Source organism: Homarus americanus, unplaced genomic scaffold (assembly GCF_018991925.1).
Source record: "Homarus americanus isolate GMGI-L3 unplaced genomic scaffold, GMGI_Hamer_2.0 scaffold17820, whole genome shotgun sequence".
In the NCBI taxonomy this organism is placed as follows: Eukaryota; Metazoa; Arthropoda; class Malacostraca; order Decapoda; family Nephropidae; genus Homarus; species Homarus americanus.
In genome coordinates this window covers 586,640-605,800 of record NW_024741913.1, presented here as the reverse complement: position 1 = coordinate 605,800, position 19,161 = coordinate 586,640, and the positions used below count along the sequence as shown (strand labels likewise).

The window sequence follows — 19,161 nt, the reverse complement described above, 5'->3', positions numbered from 1 at the left end:
TTAAGCTTTGATCACTAAGTTTAGTTTCAAGAAAAAAACCAGTATTTTTGTCGATTTGCTTATTATTATTTTTATTTCGGAATATTTTTTTCTTCTAATTGTTGTTTGCTGTTATTTGAAAGGGTATGCTTTTTAATTGTTTGTGTATTGCTTTGTAATGTTAGATTTTGTAAGAACTGACATTTGTTATAGAGCTCAGTTGTTAACTCACTTAAATACAATACACGAACAACAACAACAACAACTAATAACGATACTGACGATTTAATGTAAATTTATCCTTACTTTCAATAATTTTATTTCGTTTGTCGTAATTTTTGTTCCGCCTTTTCATTTGTATCTTTTGTTTACAGCTGTTTATTTCTCTCCGTTTATTCATTTTTCGCGCTGTGCTTTCTTCGTGTTATTCATCCATGTGTGTGTTTAACCTCAGATTGTCTAATAACATTCATCATGCACAGCTAAGCGCGTCTTGCTTGCTCAACCAGGAGAGAGAGAGAGAGAGGGGGGGGGGGGCTACAGATTTCCTTTAATACGTCTTCTTACTGTAACTCCTGCTTAGAATTAATAACGTTATCTACAAAATATTTACTAATTACAAGAAAGTTTCAAACCGCCATTCGGATAGAGGCGGCAGCATTGTTTGTATGTACCGGCCTGCTCATTGGCTTGCAACATTCATTTTGATACAGTAAGGTAAATTAAAGTAATCAGTCGAGCATCTTTGTTTTGGTCGTAAACGTCCAATGTAACTATTTACCAGACAGATATTACGTCTTCCATCACCGTTATGTCACCAACGACTGTTACCTAACTTACCACCACAACCCTGAGAATCACCATCTGTTACCACCACCACCACGAAACTCTCCAGGTCACACCACCAGTCCACACATCGCTGACTACACCCTGTTACGCTATCTGGCAGTGTCCTATATACAGTAGTCCAGCTTTGGGAATTTTCAGAGGCTCGAACGTTGAATATTTTTCGAACCGACTTATTGCTTGCCACTGTACACACACACAGGGCCTTGAAGGTGTGGTTACCTGGGGCTGCCCTGCTCTGACAACACCACTAAGCTGTTGTTGTTGTTGATTCTGCTCATGTTGACTTGCTTGTGGTTGGATTTCAGTTTTTGGTGGGGGGGGAGGGGGGGGTAGCGGGAGGGGTGGAGGTTGTTTAGGGTTGTTAGCTTTTATCTGTACAATTTATTATTTTTTATTTGTCCGAGCTGAAGTTCATGATATTTCTTGATATTTCCCTCACATATCATTATGCTTTTTGTATTATTATTTGTTACATTTATTATTTTTAATTACTATTATGTATCAATTTTGAACAGATGATTCAGTAATTTCTTATTGTCGTTGCTTGAGTATCAGATTTAATAATGAATATATTTTTTTTAATTTTCTGATTGTCATTCTGTGTTTTTATGTGTTTGTGAATGTCCTGGTCGTCACTCGGCAACAGAACCTTTTGGTAGAGTTGTGAGAGAGTGACTGCTTAGATTACTGGAACTTGTTTGTGATTTAACAAGTCTTGTGTCTCGAGTCCTGTTGGTCTTGGCTCTCTGTATCAAGACGAGTTTATCATCATTTAATACCTAGAAGAATATATATCGAATCTTACCTTCTTACTCTGAAATAAGATTCAATATTAGCTAATAATGAGTAAAAACTTGTTGGTGTGTAACTTCCTGATTCAGAACTTACTTGATTTTGATAATTTATTGTCGTAATTTAAGAACTTGTCCCCTTTCTTGATTTCCTGCCTCGCTTAAAAACGTGTTTCCAGTTAATCAGTCACAGATCCTCTAAAAACGCGTTCGTGATCGGGCAAGTTGACCTCCACCAAGGAGGGGGAAGGTGAAGGAGGGGGGTGAGAAATCGGTCAGGGACATTTGTGTAATGACAACAGTGGTGGGGGGGGGATGGCTTCCAGCTTTCCCTGAGGCCCGATGAGTCATGAAAGGTTTGCCGCTGGGTCTCGGGAAGGCCCTCGTCGATAGAGTGAAGGAGTTCCCTCGTCTCGTCTCCTCTGTGAGGCTTAACAGAGTATGGGAGGGAGGGAGGGAGTACAGGGAGGGTAGGGGAGGGAGGATTCGTCATAAGAACAAAAAAATTCAAGACATCCATTACACTGTCATATTATGGTAATGGAACTGACCGTGACCCCAGCGTGTTGATAGTGACCTGATCTACGTCCAATTAACTTTTACTACTTCCCTGACCACAACCATCACAACAAATTAACTCCCTGTTAGCATTTGTCTGTCTGTCTACTCAGGATAATGTATCTATCCACTCAGCCTCCGGTACACATGGACACCCTTGGGCCGACACTGCACTTAGCGCTTTCTTCATCTGTAAAGTTAGGTGCTCCAGGCCCGAACCACCCCACCACACCAACCACAGCACACACGCCACCACAGCACACACGCCAGTAATACCATTCAAGGGACCTTCACATTTGTCGTGTCTTAAGGTTGCGACAAACACTCGCACTGTCGGCGGCGTCTTGGTGATGTTTTTACAACCTTCAACGACACGTCACACCGGCAGGCCTTGAGGTGTGACGGCTGTGAACTGTGGGTGTGGTGCAGGTGGGTGTGGCAGAGAGAGGATGTGGCAGAAGGTTGTGTGGTGTGGGAAGATGTGGCGAGGGAGGGTATGGGAAGGGAAGGTGTGGAAGGAGGGTATGGCGTTGGAGGGTGTGGCACAGTAAAGGAAGAGATGTGGCCAACAAAGGGGAGGGGCGGCATGGTAGGGGGAAGGGCGGCATGGTAGGGGGAAGGGCAGCATGGTAGGGGAGGGCGGCATGGTCGGTAGGAAGGGCGGCATGGCGTGGTTCCTGAGGTAAGGAGGAACCTTATGATTGCGGTGGTCATGGAAGGGAAGGAGAGAGAGGATGCTGCTGGCCGGAGGATGCAGAGACAAAGGTGGTGGTGGTGGTGCTCATAGACTGGGGTGTCATTGAGGTGCCGGGCAGGGAAGGTGGAGAGAGAGAGAGAGAGAGAGAGAGAGAGAGAGAGGTAGAAAGAACGGAGGAAAGAGAGGCTGAATGATGGCCAGGGTATGGGACAAGGAGAGATGACAAGCAGGTCACACGGAGGAAGGGAAATTAAAAAAAAATAGTTCTGCCAATAGTTCGAGGAAGAGAGAAAGAAAAATAAGCTAAACTTAAAGAAAAATGAAGAGGAGGAATATATTAAGAAATACCAAAGATTTCACGAGTGTAGTGTTGGGGTGTTGGTTACATCATATCCTTGAATAGCAGGCGGTGGTATCCGTCAAGTGTGTGTGTGTTTACATTTCGCGGTGATTGTGATAGGGTGAAGGCCGAAAGATTTTAATTGACGCCTAAAGGTTCTACACTGTCCTGTTTCGATAATTCATTAGCTCAAAGATTCATTTAGTCTGAAGTCTTATGTTATGATTTGCTTCTGTACCACTATGATCAACACCAATACCACCACCAATACCACTATGATCAACACCAATACCACCACCAATACCACTATGATCAACACCAATACCACCACCAATACCACTATGATCAACACCAATACCACCACCAATACCACTATGATCAACACCAATACCACCACCAATACCACTATGATCAACACCAATACCACCACCAATACCACTATGATCAACACCAATACCACCACCAATACCACTATGATCAACACCAATACCACCACCAATACCACTATTATCACCACCACCACCACCACCACTAAAAATAATATTGTCTATATCATCAGCTCACTTGACATAATGATATACAAATAACATGAAGAGACGTATATGAATATTGACATGATTATATAAACTATCATTTGTGTTACTCATTATTACCTAACCTAACCTAACCTACCTCCCAAGTATAGCATTATGGGCTTTAAATCATCAGTTGGTCCTCGATTTCTCCTTCATAGTTTTAATGAAGATTTACTCACTAACATCATTAAGGAGTCATATAGTAAACACGACAGGAACCAACCACCATCAGGAACAGGACGTGTTCACTACAGGTATGACAATGGCTCTATAAGAGGTGGTGGTTTCGGCGGATTGTTCTATTTCCGTCTTGAATCTGTTGGGACAGAATTCGTTCATTCCTTTAAAATTGTTGAGTAATTTTACTGTGATACAGTGATTGTAAAGGAAACAGTAATTAGAAGTTGAAGTTTCGTTAATAAACTTTAGTGATTGTAAGTTGAAACTGATCGTGAGCGAAGCAGTGAAAGGTAACGCAGTGATTGAAAGACAAAAGTGATTGTAAGATGTACCTTGTTCCCAGTTGGTTTGTAAGATGTTTCTTGTTTCCAGTTGGTTATTCCACTTCCTTCACTAATATATGAAATACCGAACTGAATATTGAAACAAGGTATAGTGAGGAATATCGTATCATTAATGACTCTTGACAGCAATTACACTTGTTGACATTTCGCAGCATCATTGTTAGTTACAGTATGGCGAGTCATCTACAGTGTGGTGACATTTATGATTCACGGGAGGTCAAGGCGTCTGTTGTCTTAATTGCCTCTACGTGTCGTGTTGCCATTATTATTTGTTTTATATTTAAGATTCGTGTATTTTGGTGGTCAAGATTAAGTAGTTCATGTATGATATATTCCACCACTTAAGATAGCGTACGTTTATTTAACCCAGCGTGCTCTGACTACCGGAAGGAATCTGAATTGTTTAAGGGAAGGAAATTTTAACGTTTTCTAAACGAGTTTCCGCAAACTGGTTTGAGAACAAAAGGTCGCTCACGTTATTGGCTAATGTGTGGTGCAGGTGAGGCCGCGGGGTTTCCCCTTCTCTCGTACGTTGTTTAGGGATGCTTCCCCTTGGCAGGGAAAAAGAGACAAATATTTTACGTTCACCTTACAACACTGGCTGCTGTTAAACCATCGGTCGATCTTTAAGTTTAAGGTGCTATAAATCACCCGTAGTGTAACTCAGATTAGAATGTCCTAGAATACCTTTTCGTAATCTGAATTATATAAAAACAGGAATTTCTCCGCCATTTATCATGTGTTTGGTTGTAGGGTTCAAGAGACTGCTTAACGTAAACTAAGATAAGATAACATGGCACTCGTAAATCCGATATCCTTCAGTGGAGTAATGTGTGGGGGATATTGTGGAAGATAACGTGTCGGGAGTTTATTATAGAAGTAAAGTGCCGAAATAATGATATTCCCTTAATTAAAAAATATTAAGATAGTGCCAAATATCTGCACCTTTCGTTCTCTCACACTGAAGCGTGTCAAGTGTGAGGTGGCAGCCAAAACTTGCCTATTGGGGGCATTCAATCCTTAGGTGTTTGTGTAGTGGGGTTTGCGAGAGTATGAACAAGGTACAAAATGTTGATCACGAAGTTTTGATTTGTGTGTGTGTGTGATTAACTTAATATGACTTTTATTAATGCTAGAATGGAGTATTGCTGTTTGTTGGCCATCTTTGTCCTACGTTCGTGTGATAAGAAAAGTCCCCATTTACAATTTCTCAAAAATTGTACTGCATTTCACATGATATTTTCAATGCCATTCTCAAAATCATGGTATCAACAATGGACTAAAAAAAACTGGGTTCGATGCATATTTCTTCATTTTACAATAAATCTTCAAGTAATTTTCACAAGGTATCGGTTAGACTTACAAAATTATCGTTTCTTGGCGTAAGTCAACAAAATTAATGAGAGAGAGAGAGAGAGAGAGAGAGTGTGTTTACGGTCTGAACAGCTGGACCATCAATAATCAATTTATAGTGTTTGGGTTAAAACAAAATAAGTAAAATTATCACTCTTAACTATGACAAAAACGTAAACAAAACTATTTTGGGAGATATTAGCCAAAAATTACACCTTCACCTGTAAACAATATCGTGATTAATATTAAACAACAATAAAACAATAACTATTAGCTCACACAATGGCCGTGCACCATCATCAACAACAATATAAACAGCGGACAAATAAATAGACGCTTCACTATTATCTTGGCAACAAAAGCAGCAGTGGGAGTTAGCAACATAGCCACCGGAATCGGAATGCAACAGCAAACAACAATAATGTGACAACAACGAGTCACCAGAATCAAAGTAAAATAAAAATAATAATTCAAAATCAAAACGCAGCATGATCTACAACCACCAGAAGTCCTTTGTAAATAATAATAAAAACAAACGTGCTAACTGCAGCCACCAAGATCAAAATACAATTGCAACAACCACATCAGAATACAAGTACAATACATAAGAGAACAGTGTGTACCGCTACAAACACGACAATATGAGGAGGTCTGTGAGGAAGGAGTCAAGGTGAGGAGTGGCAACAACAGTGGCAGCGGGCCAGTAGTACGATCGCCTTCCGTCAGTGCGCACACAACTTACTCCCGGTCCTGGCTGACTGAACGACACGCACACATCTCGAATAATCGGACATTAGTAAGCAGTGGTGTGGATGGTGAAGCTACGTGCGAAGGAAGTGAAAACGAAGCAAGATATCCTCCCTTGGAAGTTTTAGTGATGATGCAAATGACTTTGTGTTGACGTGATTTATTAATATGAATAAGTCTCCCGGCAGCCCCCCCGCCCCACACACCAAAGGTTTCAGGACATTTGCTTACAAGTCTGTGTGAGGGAGTTGAAAGACAATTGAGCGAACTACTCGTGAAGCTGAAATAATCCTGTGTTTAACATTTAAGTGTAAAGAGTGAACTGTATAATTAATATTAAAGAAAATATAATCTTGAAAATAATCTTCCAGTCGCTTCACAAACTGCCAAGTGTTAATTTATTCCAGAGAAGCTAATTTAAAACTTTACTTATTACTCAAGAATATAATAAATGTAACCCAAACATTAATTATTAAAAGTTGAATATGTACAGAAGTTACGGTTTCTTGTGTGCATGACGCAGGGAGTGTTGTGCCCAGCAGTCAATGTTGCTGCCTCACTTCAGGAATGTATGATTTAACTTTATTGGAGGGCGTGTGTTGAGGTGAAGCAGTACATTCACATTACGTGGGGGGGTTTTCCCAGACAGGTACTCCCGGCACACACAAACGCATGGTAAAATAGGAAAATTTTAACTGGACGAGAATTTTTGTGAATTCCCTCGCGCTAAATTAAAATATTAATTGCATTTATCCCTTGTGCGATTATCGAAATATAATTATATCCTTTTTCTCCGTTGGTAAAGCGGCCGTCTTGCCTCTAACACTGCCCCTTGAATCTCGATAATTTATCACCAACACACTCCCTAATTATCTTAATACAGAGGAACTATTATTCATAGGGGGGTATATATTATACATATCACTATTGTACGTCGAGCAGTTAGCAGCACGATATCCGCCTCCCAATGGCACCTACCCGCCACCCTTATCCCTCCCTGACGGTGTTACAGTATCTCAACACAGAGTAACACTGTACTGCCTCTAGTGAGTCTGTGTATTGTGGTATCATATCAAACGTAAGCAACATAGTGGACTAGTACGTTTACTCATGTTTCGAATGTATTCATAACGTTATTAGCTGTAATTTTTTTATTGGTAATCGTATTTGAATTGGCTTCATTTGTCATTAATGTACATAAAATACCAATGAAAAGACGCTTTGAAATAGTAGAACTGCTGACCAATGTTTGGAAGGAATGAAATAAAGTGGGACTATCCATGACTGCATACTGTATTTTTAGCCGTTGATACTGAAGGACGCAGTATTGGCTGGCTGTGAAATACTATAATACCAAAAAAATAGGAAAAAAACTAATGTTCAGAAGACAGTTCAAGAAGCACAGAAGAAAACCAGGTAGCCCAAGTAGACGTGTTAACAGTTTTAACTGTTTGTGTCCTGTGACGTTAGAGAAATTATTTTTGTAATTGAAACTAGACTAAGAGTGAAGTGTGTTTTATAAATTATATTTGACGACTAGAAGTGTGTTTGAAGTCTTCACAATGGGACATAATGTATCCAAGACGCTCTTCTGTATTGGGACAAAGGTAAGTGTGTTCTATTTCCAATCTCGTTCGGTTTTAGCCCGAGTCTTTTGTACAGTTAGTTCTCTATTCTACACCTTAAAACTCTGACTTTCTCCATATTTTTCCGCGCTCGAAGCTTTTCTTTTTACTCTCCTCTTCTGAATTACTAAACTACCCCTGTTTATTATATTATACGATGTTCAGGTTTTACTTAACCTAGAGTCTACAGTATGTAATGTGTGTTTTTATTGTTTGATGCTGGAATACATATATGATTGAAGATTTTAAGGGATGAGTAGTATGTGTGTGTCCCGGTTATGTAAGTCACTCACTAAAACCTCTTGGCAATATCCACGACCAAACGTTTTACACTTCTTTGCTCCCCGAGTTATTTAAGTGTAGAATTTGGTGATTAATGCACCTTAATAAGAAATTTTATAAACCTTTATCTGTTACTGGTAAAAAATGGTAGAGGAAATGAACCAAACGAGACAAAACACAGTCGTGCTACTATACATTAGTTTTTCAGTAACCTGCCGTCCCTGTACGCACCCTGAATTATCTAACTTTACCAGCCACTAGTACCCAACGAGCCTAGTATCATGTCTCTCACGTACGTACAACAGTGCAACCTCGCCTCACTGATGAATCATTATAAGACACAGCAACAGAGGGTCATTTATTAGTTGCAGGAGGGAGAGCTTAACGCCTGTTGTAGGAGGAAATACATAGGACATACTGTTGAAAGATGTAAATTAACTCACCGATGACAGACTGTTGGAAAATTTTCAATGGTTTCGCCTTCATTGATGAGTTGTAAGGGGGCTGGGGAGATCAGTATATGAGGTCTTAACACCCTCTTGTCCTGTCTCCACAAATCACGGTGTGGGGTGGTCGTCTCCAAGGTGAGCAACATTATACCGGTGGTGTACTGAAGTATATATTAAATACCTCCACATTTCCTCCACAACCTTATATCTTGTGCTTATATTGATAGTTATAGTGTTTCTGTACTTCTTAACCATGAATTAAAAGAGATAAAACTTTTACGCCTACCGACCCAAACTGCGAGATTCGTATCTGTATCAGTCTTACTAATCTACCAAAAATACTAAAACTCGTTTATAACTTTAAAAATTGTTTATGCAAGATACCATAGACATTAAAGTACAGTGCTTTACAATTCTGTACCCTGAGGGAAATACAGTTGTACCGCAGGTATATTTATACAATATACAGTATGTATTATTAAAAGGCTTTGTGAGATAGATTGTATTGGTAGCAATGTAATCTGGTTGACCATTAATCCGTCGTCTGCTCACGGTACTGTACTTGTTTTAGAAGTTATTGTTGGATGACATTGAGAGAGAGGGAAATAACAAGTCCATGGAGAGAGAGATATGAGGTAAACAGTAGCCTCATCGCCAGTTTTGGGAAGGTGTTGGGCAACAGGTAGTTCTGGCGAGACACTTATACGCCTTGGTAGACATTTATATCCTCAGTGTTGGCACCCAGCCAAGTGCCAAAATTACCTGGCACTGGACCATCAATATGTGCCGTTACTACCAACCACCACCCCCCCACCCGCAACTCCCACCCCCCCACCCGCAACTCCCACCCCACTGCTCCCACCCCCCCCCACCCCAACTCCCACCCCCCACCCGCAACCCCACCCCCACCCCCCACCCCCACCCCCACTCCCACCCCCACCCCACTCCCACCCCCCCCACCCGCTACTCCCACCCACCACCCCAACTCCCCCACCACCTGCAACTCCCACCCCCCACCCGCAACTCCCACCCGCTACTCCCACCCACCTCCTGCTACTACCACCCACCTCCTGCTACTACCACCCATCACTTGCTACTACTAGTACAGTATACGCTAGTTCAGGCAGGCTTACCATTCACGCCAGTTTTTGTGTGGTGTGGGCGTGACCAGCTATGATATCTTTAAGTAGATACAGAAGATAGCTGTTCTATCATTATCAGATCTAACCGCTGAAGTTAAGGCGTTATGTCTCGTCTTGTATAGACCTCTGTTCATTGTGTTGTGTGAACGGATTAAACAGGTGAAGGTTTATTTTCAAGGCATCTCGGGATTTATGTTTTGGTAGCCTCGTACTCCCCGAAGATTAACCACATAACACTACATGTGGGGGGAGGGTTCAGTTAGCGTTAGAATAGTTAATCTTTGGGCGAAATAAGCATTTAGGCCACTGGCGTTTGGTTTGGGCCAGGATGGTTAGAACGGTTTCGAGACAAAACGGCCCAAACCAGAACGGCCCGACCCTGTGACCAAAACGGCCTAACCCTAACCTAACCTAACGAAAACAAAACTGAGCATGATAGCAGCTATGTTGACAGTCTGAGTTAGCTGGGTAACTAACCAGAAGTGGCAACTGGTTGTTTAGTCTAATGTTTACATCGTTTACATTTCACAGTTGCCACTTCTGGTTAGGTTAGAGTTAGGCCGTTTTGGTTAGAGTGGGGCCGTTTTCTCCGGTAACCGGATAAAACCCCCAACGGACAAAACCCCAGTCTCATATATAAAATAAAACACTTATGTTTAGGTTAGGTTAGTGTTGATAAATGACAACCCCGTTGGGGTTTTGCCATGGAACCATTTTCTCCTGCTACCGTTAGAACCTAACTTAACCATGGCCCAAACGTCTGCTCACCCCCCTCCCCTTCCTCTTAAGGCGTCCCATGATAGTTGCGAGAAAGGTGGAAAACATGTCCTAGAGTTGCCTAACATCGCCGAGTGCGTTTAACCAACGTCAGTCAAGGGCAGGCCTCAGACTCAGTACGCACCATCCTAGTATGGCTGTTGTGTGCAGGGTCGTTTTACTTTTAAATTTTATCCTCGTCGCCACTGATTGCCTTGTTAGCCACTTGGGCGATCGGTCACATCTCTGTTATGCACTGTTGGCAAGTATTGGACATGTACTGGCTCCTGGATGTATCTGTGCCTCCGCCAGTGATGGTCAAGTCTGGTCGTAATACTCTCTGGCGTTGCTTTAACATGTCTGAGCAATACCCAATGATTTGGTTGTAAGCGAATGGCCAGCAGTTTGACTTGACAGGTGCTGGACAGGAACAGAACAGGGTGAGGCATTGAGTCGATCATTGATAAGGACGCAATAACAAGTACATAAGCTGAAGAGGATTAGAAGAGGTTGAAGAAATGTATGTTCAAGGGACCTCCGAAGTTTACATCATGATTTGCAGTGGTACTGTACTGTATTTGTATTAAAAATCGATACAGTTTTTATAAATTGTACAACATTAAATAAAAAAAATATAAGAATTCATAAACACACTACAGTATAGCTTCATCTTTCATTTCCAATACAAAAAGGGTGTTTGACCCCCCCCCCCCTCCAGAAAAGAAACAGCTATGATGCAGCCATGATAATTTTCATTCTTCTTAAGAATGATTTTGATCAGATTTCATCAAAATCTAATTCTAAACATGCTGATATAATTTCTGGAGTAAAAATGTTGGAACTACAAATACTGTATTATAATTTGTATTGAGTGCATCATCAAACTGGGTCAACCATTGATTAAGCACTCTTAATCTTACAAATACCTGTAATGAACTACAATATGATATTTTCACAAATTAATGGACGAGTTAAATGTTCTGTTAACATGTACAGTAATTAATTTAAATTTATTTTTTTATTTAATTTATTTTATTTATGCACTATAGTGCATAATAAATAATAAAAACAACACTGAATAGCTATTCAGTGTTTTTATTATTTATTTTATCCTTTTTTGTGTGTGAAAAATATAGATACAAGATAGTTCATTGCAAAGGAATATGGATAGGCAAAATTAAAAGCCCAAGGTTACATCAACACCTCAGCTGACCTTATTGCTATGTCTACCACTGAATGATAAGACATCTATGATAACAGGATTTTCCCCAGAATCATGTATTACAGAATCTTATGCAAAAATTTCATGAACTAGTTTAATATTAGTCCATGTACAGTATATCAGAGGAAGCTTACCATGATTCTGTTGGAACACGGGTACAATAAATACAGTATACGGTATTTATACATTACACTGTGAGAGTATTGTGTATTATACTTTTATCTTCATATTCTATTGTGTAATTACATTCTTAAATGTATGGAGGGTCATTTTAGTTATTTTGTTTGTCAATTGTTGAACTGCCTACACTACTTGGCTGTTAGGACCCGTGGTCCGCATTGTCAGCCGAGGTGTGGTGGCGTCAGTTGTCGACCAGCCCAGGTGACCCAGGGCAGTGGTACACTGACCGGCATCGAGAGAGGTACAGTCACCCAAAAAAGTCCTGTCGCGAACCATGAATCGACTCTTGAATCCGAAGCATTTATGGACAATAATGTATCGGTGTCTACTGCTTCGGGTTCACGAGTCTGAATCTCAGGGTTCGTGGTTCGCGACAGGACTTTTTTGTGTGACTGCACATATGTAACCTTGTTTGTAAATCCAACTAGAACTCCCCCTTTGCCTGACTTGGACTGCTCTGCATTGCACTGCCAAGCCAAGAGTCCTATTTGTGTCATTAAACAGTTGTGATTTTCCCTTGCCAACTTGACAAATTCCTTTACATGAAACCTATCTAATTTACATCAATAATTTAATACAGAAGCTACACAACACGTTTTTTGGCATTTTATTACAATACAGTACAGGTTAGTTTCTGTGGCTTTAAGGATTAATGCATATTTCTTCCTATAGATCTCTCATTTTAACTTTAAACAGGCATACTCACTCCACAGGAATTTTTGTACAATACCTTTGCCCTTATACTATACTGTACTGTACTGTACTCTACCTGGATCTACACTTGTGCCAGTTTCTGAATTATTTACCGGTAAGGGTTCTTAGTTGACAAACATAGAATTGCCACATCCAGCAAAATTTGCCAGCCACTGTACCAGGTGTAAATGTAGGTGATTGTATATGCTGTACTCCATAACATATGACAGAACAGTGCTATGTCCTATGTTCAGTATTAAACAGTTGTTATAATAATAAAGTTAAGAGTATATATATATATATATATATACAGTATATATATATATATATATATATATATACATACATATATATATATATATATATATATATATATATATATATATATATATATATACATACATACATCTATATCTATATCTATATGGCCTCATTTTCTTATTCATTATTACAGTTGAAGTTTGTTTGTGGATGACAACTGGGGCTCTGTAATTGAATGTGTTTAGTAGTCATTATCCTCCTTAGACTTTAACTAATATGTACAGTATTTTCCTTGACAGGAAGCAACATCTGCAGCAAGCAGTCGACGTCCAGCACCTTTCGCCATGGTGTCGGCAGAAGCCTCGTCATCCACCTTAAGTAACTCGGCCACCACCCCTTCCCACGGTGGTCCACGTGCGCCCTCCATAACCATCCTCCACTTTAATGATGTCTACAATGTGGAGGAACAGAACTCTGAACCAAAGGCAGGGGCAGCAAGGTTTAAAACTGCACTCAAGAGTTTTGCTGACCGGGACCCCTTGGTGTTGTTCAGCGGTGATATTCTCGCTCCATCAATCAGTAAGTTGTACAGTACCTTTTGCTTTCTCATAGTTTGATAACTTTTCTGTATGATTTACACTTTTTCTGTTTAATAACTTTCCTCTTTAATATGTTGATCCTTATAAATTATTAGTACTTTTTTCATAATTACCCTCTGGCTAATTTCGGCTTTGACTTTTCCCCCCGATGGGTTATTTGTATCTGAAGATATCTACCTATTGTTTATTTGCATTTGATAACTCTCCCAATTGGTTATTATTATTGATAAGTTTTTGTCTTGTATTTTATTTTTCTCTTACTTTACTGTTTGGGTGGTTGGTCATGTTTCTGTTATGAATTGTTGGCAAGTACTGTACTGGTATTGTAAATATTTTTAATTAGGACAAGCATTTTAAGGACAATAAACGCCTTTTTTATTGAAAACCTAATTGCTTATAAGGTATAAGGTAGTCCATATTCTTTGAGAAAATGTATATGGTGATTTAAATCTTGCGGCCAGAGAATAATTGACGTAAAATAATACAGTTGATTAAGTTCAGTCTTATATTCTCTGATAACAGGAATAAAGTAAAAGCTGCCATTCTCTATGCTATTCCTGGCAATTTGTGTTGTGACCCTCAGGCAAGAGGTAACAATGTAGTCCAGGGCATTGGGTTAGGATTGAACAAATATCTCACGTAGGTTGGTAGTTTACGAGTGCTGCCATCTAACAAATGGAGTGTTTGCCAAAATTGATTTTTTTCACCCATACATGTACACTATTGTTAATTTGTGTTTTCTTGCAGTGAGCTCATTCACAAGAGGCGAACAGATGGTACCAGTAATGAATCAGCTTGGGATACACTGCGCCCAATCATGATTTTGGTGAGTGTTGCATGGATGTTACAGTACAATATTCATTTGATGACTGTATTTATGTAATGTACTGTATAAGTAAATTGGCTGAAATGAGAGTTTTGGCATCCTAGTAGACTGCATATAACTTGGATCTTGTACAGTATTTATAATTATATTCCTGAATGTTGTTTGGATCTGTATCACAAGTGATGTAGCTAACTGCATGCCAGTATGGAATAAACCACTGAATTAATTAGGTTTATATGTCTTGATATATTATAGAGTATATAATTGTAAATAGGGAAATAGTACAGTTTGTGTTCACCAGCTCCCTTTATTTCATGTACTGTAGCTGTATCAGTAGCTTTGTGAATGCCAATACTGAAATACTTTACTGTACTTGCTTACTTAGAAAACATTTGGACCAACCTATGCTAAAGCAGCTTATTACTAATCACTACAGTAGTCACTCTCATTATTGTAACTTACTTGGCACATCACTTACAGATTTTGGGTTGGACCGACTTGTGGATGTGGCGGGAAGGACCAACTTTCCCTGGTTAATGAGTAATGTAGATGATAATGAAACTGGCCAACCTTTAGCTGATGGTATTCTCACACATATTATGGATTGGCATGGATGGAAGATTGGAATTGTAAGTGAAGTCTCTGTCTGTCGGTAAACAAATGCACGAGTAATGTATTGAATTACTGTAAATAGGTAAAATGATAAGAGATGAAAAATAATTATGGATTCGTTAAATGGATTTTGGTTATTTTCCAGTATAAATTCTTTAAAATATTTTTAACTTCTGGGAAACGAGAGTTGTTGTACCTACTTTTCTCATTTTTGTTGAGTACAGAACATGATTCTGAAGAGGGGACTCTAGGAAGAATTAACGAGGGAGAGGGTTTTGGTCTTGACTGCAGCATTATGTAGCATAGCAGGAAATGGCTTGAAAGCATTTGCTCTAAAGAAGAATGTAATTTTATTCACCAGGTTGGCCTTGTAGAAAAAGAGTGGTTGGAGACTTTAGCCACCATCAATGCTGAACAAGTAACATTTACTGATTATGTGGATAAAGGCAGAGAGCTGGCAACAATGCTCAGGAATCAAGTAAGTTGAATTTAACAAGTTCGTTTTATAATGGTGGTACAGGGGACTTGTTATATACTGTTCCTGTTTTCCAAATACTCTTTATCCAAATGCTCACTCAGTGCTGGAGGCTATGTACAGAATTTTTTATTTACCTAATGGCTAACCACTAGAGGCGGCCATGCTGATGAAGTTCCTTTGCTTGTGTTGCTATTTTTTTTTTAGAGTATGTGACTTTGTGTTGTGTATCATCATAACTGAAATTTTTGTTTCTCTTTCTAGGGCTGTGATTACGTGATAGCATTAACACACATGCGGACACCAAATGACATCAGATTAGCTGAAAATGTTGATGAAATTGACCTCATCTTAGGTGGCCACGATCATGTGTACGAAATTCTAAAGGTAAGACTGTCATGTATCTTTGTTAATGACATCGAATTGATGATAGACTATGATTTATAACTTTTTTACCATAGGCTTCTCACCTTTGGGTTTACTGGAGAGAAACTACAGAGGTTTACAAAAGGTACAAAATTAAAGGGATGAAAGAAAATTCAGTGGGTTGCAGGATTGTTCTATTTTATTTATCATATCCACCACTTATCAGCGTACTAGCCATTCAGGCGGGTTGTTCTGTTCTTTGTTATGATCTTCGCTGAAACATTTACCATTATGATTGGCCAATGCTTTGTGTCAAGTCATTGTTTGGGTGGAATCTCTCATGGCTTTAGTGAAAATGATCACTTGGTGTTTGATAGACACATAATTACACATTACAGTACTCGTATATTGTATCAATGAACAACTTGCTGTAGCCAAGAGCTTTGTGGCCACACTTAATTTACCATGTACTGTACATGCATTTATTGGTTGTTACTAAAAAGAAAATATGTATTGTACTGTACAGTAATTTTACGTCTTAACAAGGCCAAGTAAAAAAGAGCTTATAGGATGTAAAATAAGAGATTAATCCTTTGTGAATAGGATTACCTCTCAATTAAATAAGATCGGCTGATGTTAGCCAAACAAAATACTAAAATTGGCATCCCCGTAGTGAAGGGATTAATGTGTTAATGTGGGAAATAATTGTTTGTATTTTTATAATAATGTGTTAATAGTAAAAAGGTAATAATATACTTTCTTATTGCAGATAAATGATAAAATTATTCTTAAAAGTGGCACAGACTTCAGGGAGTTCTCAACTATCACTTTATCTCAGGAAGGAACCGATGTTAATGTTGATATTGAAAAGGTTGTTGTAGACTCTAAGTTTGAGCCAGATGAGGACCTAAAAGAAGCTCTTGTAGAATATGAAGGTAAGGTAATATGACCTATATGCACAGTACTGTATTGCACTACTCTTAGTATCACAGAATTTAACATTAAAACATTTGCATTAATTATTGTATTTTTTTTTTTTTAATCCTAGCTCAAGAAGCTATAGTGTATATTTTAAAACTGTAATGCAAAGGTAATAATATACACATACAAGTATTGTTGGATGAAAATATCACATGTTTTCTCATTTCAGCCGTGGTGGGTGAGAAGATGGAAGAGGCTCTTGGTACCTTTAGTGTGGAATTAGATGGAAGATTCTCCTCGATAAGAACACAAGAGACAAATCTTGGCAACTTTATATGTGACATTATGATGGCAGCTTGCAATGGAGATGTTGCAATTCTTAACTCTGGAACTTTAAGATCAGACAGAATCCATCCAATGGGAGAGTTTAAGATGAGAGATTTAATGACAATTTTACCTATGTTGGATCCACTTCTTGTCTTAGGAGTCACTGGTAAACCTTAGCTTTTTATTTTATTCTGTCTGATATTGATATGGTAACATCCCAGTTCATCTATCTCCCTTTAGGTTAGATCAGGTCATCATTAACTGACGGTAGATATTTTGGGAATGTGTGACATTTTCAGAGTAAACATAATATAGTCATCGTTGTAGGAGAATCCATGTATACATTAACAGTAAAGTAGATTATGTATTATGGAGACCTTTGCATCTAGTCATTGTTATTTATTTTCTACAGGTGAAAAACTCTTGGCAGTCCTTGAAAACGGAGTATCACAGTACCCCAAGCTTGAGGGTCGTTTTCCTCAAGTTGCTGGCCTGCAGTTTGTGTTTGATCCCAACGCTGAACCTGGGTCGAGAGTAATCAGAGACTTGGTGAAAGTCGGAGACGAGTACTTGAATCCAGACACTGTTTATCGGTTCGTGACAAAGGCCTACATGCACCAAGGTCGAGATGGATACAACATGCTAATCGATTGTCCTATACTGGTAAGCTTTACATTTTTGCTTTAATCTTTTAAGACTATTCTCACTTAATTGAGGGTGGACAAAGACAAGAGCTAATACACAAATGTTCTTCCTTCATTTGTTGTCATTCATTAATTTTTACTGTTATAAAAGATGCGTTCTGGTAAGCTTATTTCATAATCTGTTACCTGAATTATTTATTGTAGATGATGGGAATTACATTTTTTAATTATAAAATGGGTTAAAGTGTTAGAAGTTAGATTAGTGATAGTTTTGAAGTTATATAAAAAAGTACTGGTAAGTTATGTCAAGTTTGATAGAGAAATTACTATAGAAGTTTGAGAGAAGAATTAAAGAAGATGTGGAAATTGGTTGACAAGTGGACAATATTCAGAGTGTCAGATCTGCTATCGTTGGTAGAATTGTGGATGAATGCTGATGGAAATGAGATAACTAAAGGTTTACATTCTGTTTATGAGGTTGTGAAATAAGAGTCGGGTCAACTATGAGGTTGTGAAATAAGAGTCGGGTCAACAACTATTTATGAATGTGCAGATGTTTAATTGTGCTTGAAAAATGTTCCCCAGTTAGAGAGAGAATCATCACTATAACACACAGTTTTACTCCACAATATTTAAATTTGGTTAGGTGATAGGTACTGTACAGTACAGGAAGGTCCGAAGGCACAAGTACAGTAGTCGATGAGCACGAGACTGCTGGGCCCAGAGGACACTTAGTATCTTAGTGAGGCTACTTGTATCTTTGTACTATAGTAGCAAATGTCCTCTTGCATTGCCTGTACAAAGGGAAAGAGGTATACAGAAGGTTTATTTTGACCATTCGTGCATAGGTTGTCGTCAATTTGGAGAATATTACTGTGACATAAGTTTGGCAGAATGTGGCATACTGTACTGTAGCTAAAACAACTATCTATGCATACTTTGTGGGAAACAATATGAGACCATGGCCGATAAATTTTGGTATGAGGGCTGTCACTAGTCACACTTAAAATTTTGGAGCATATCAACCCCCACCTGCACAGATAGTTGTTTTAGCTACTGTAAATGGTATATAACTACTTTTACTCTCCTGAAGGTACAGTATGCCTAAAATGTATTTAAAATTTCTTGTAACACATTAATATTTGAACATCAACAGCAAGATGAAGAACAATGTCCAATGTTGTCAACAGCCGTCCAGAATCATTTCACTGCCATCCAGTCACGTTTGGGCAAGAGCCACCGAAACTCTACACATAGACAATCACTTATACTGTTATCCAGGAGGTAATATTGAAGTGCATGGCAGTATTATCATCTTTTTGTGTGTTTCATAGAACAGTTCCAGCATTTTTCATGTTAACCATATTA

General features: G+C 38.9%; 1 protein-coding gene across 1 annotated transcript in view; it reads left to right on the top strand.

Annotated features, from left to right (window-relative positions):
- The first annotated feature begins 6,393 nt into the window (after positions 1-6,393).
- The window catches only part of LOC121876408 (trifunctional nucleotide phosphoesterase protein YfkN-like), a 28,199-nt gene continuing 15,431 nt past the window's right edge, over positions 6,394-19,161 (top strand). The window contains 12 exon segments of the mRNA XM_042381490.1: positions 6,394-6,462; positions 7,717-8,020; positions 13,323-13,602; positions 14,370-14,433; positions 14,435-14,448; positions 14,929-15,077; positions 15,422-15,538; positions 15,800-15,922; positions 16,671-16,836; positions 17,052-17,315; positions 17,562-17,812; positions 18,950-19,077. Coding sequence (XP_042237424.1) covers positions 7,976-8,020; positions 13,323-13,602; positions 14,370-14,433; positions 14,435-14,448; positions 14,929-15,077; positions 15,422-15,538; positions 15,800-15,922; positions 16,671-16,836; positions 17,052-17,315; positions 17,562-17,812; positions 18,950-19,077 — 1,601 coding nt within the window. The 5' untranslated portion in view covers positions 6,394-6,462; positions 7,717-7,975.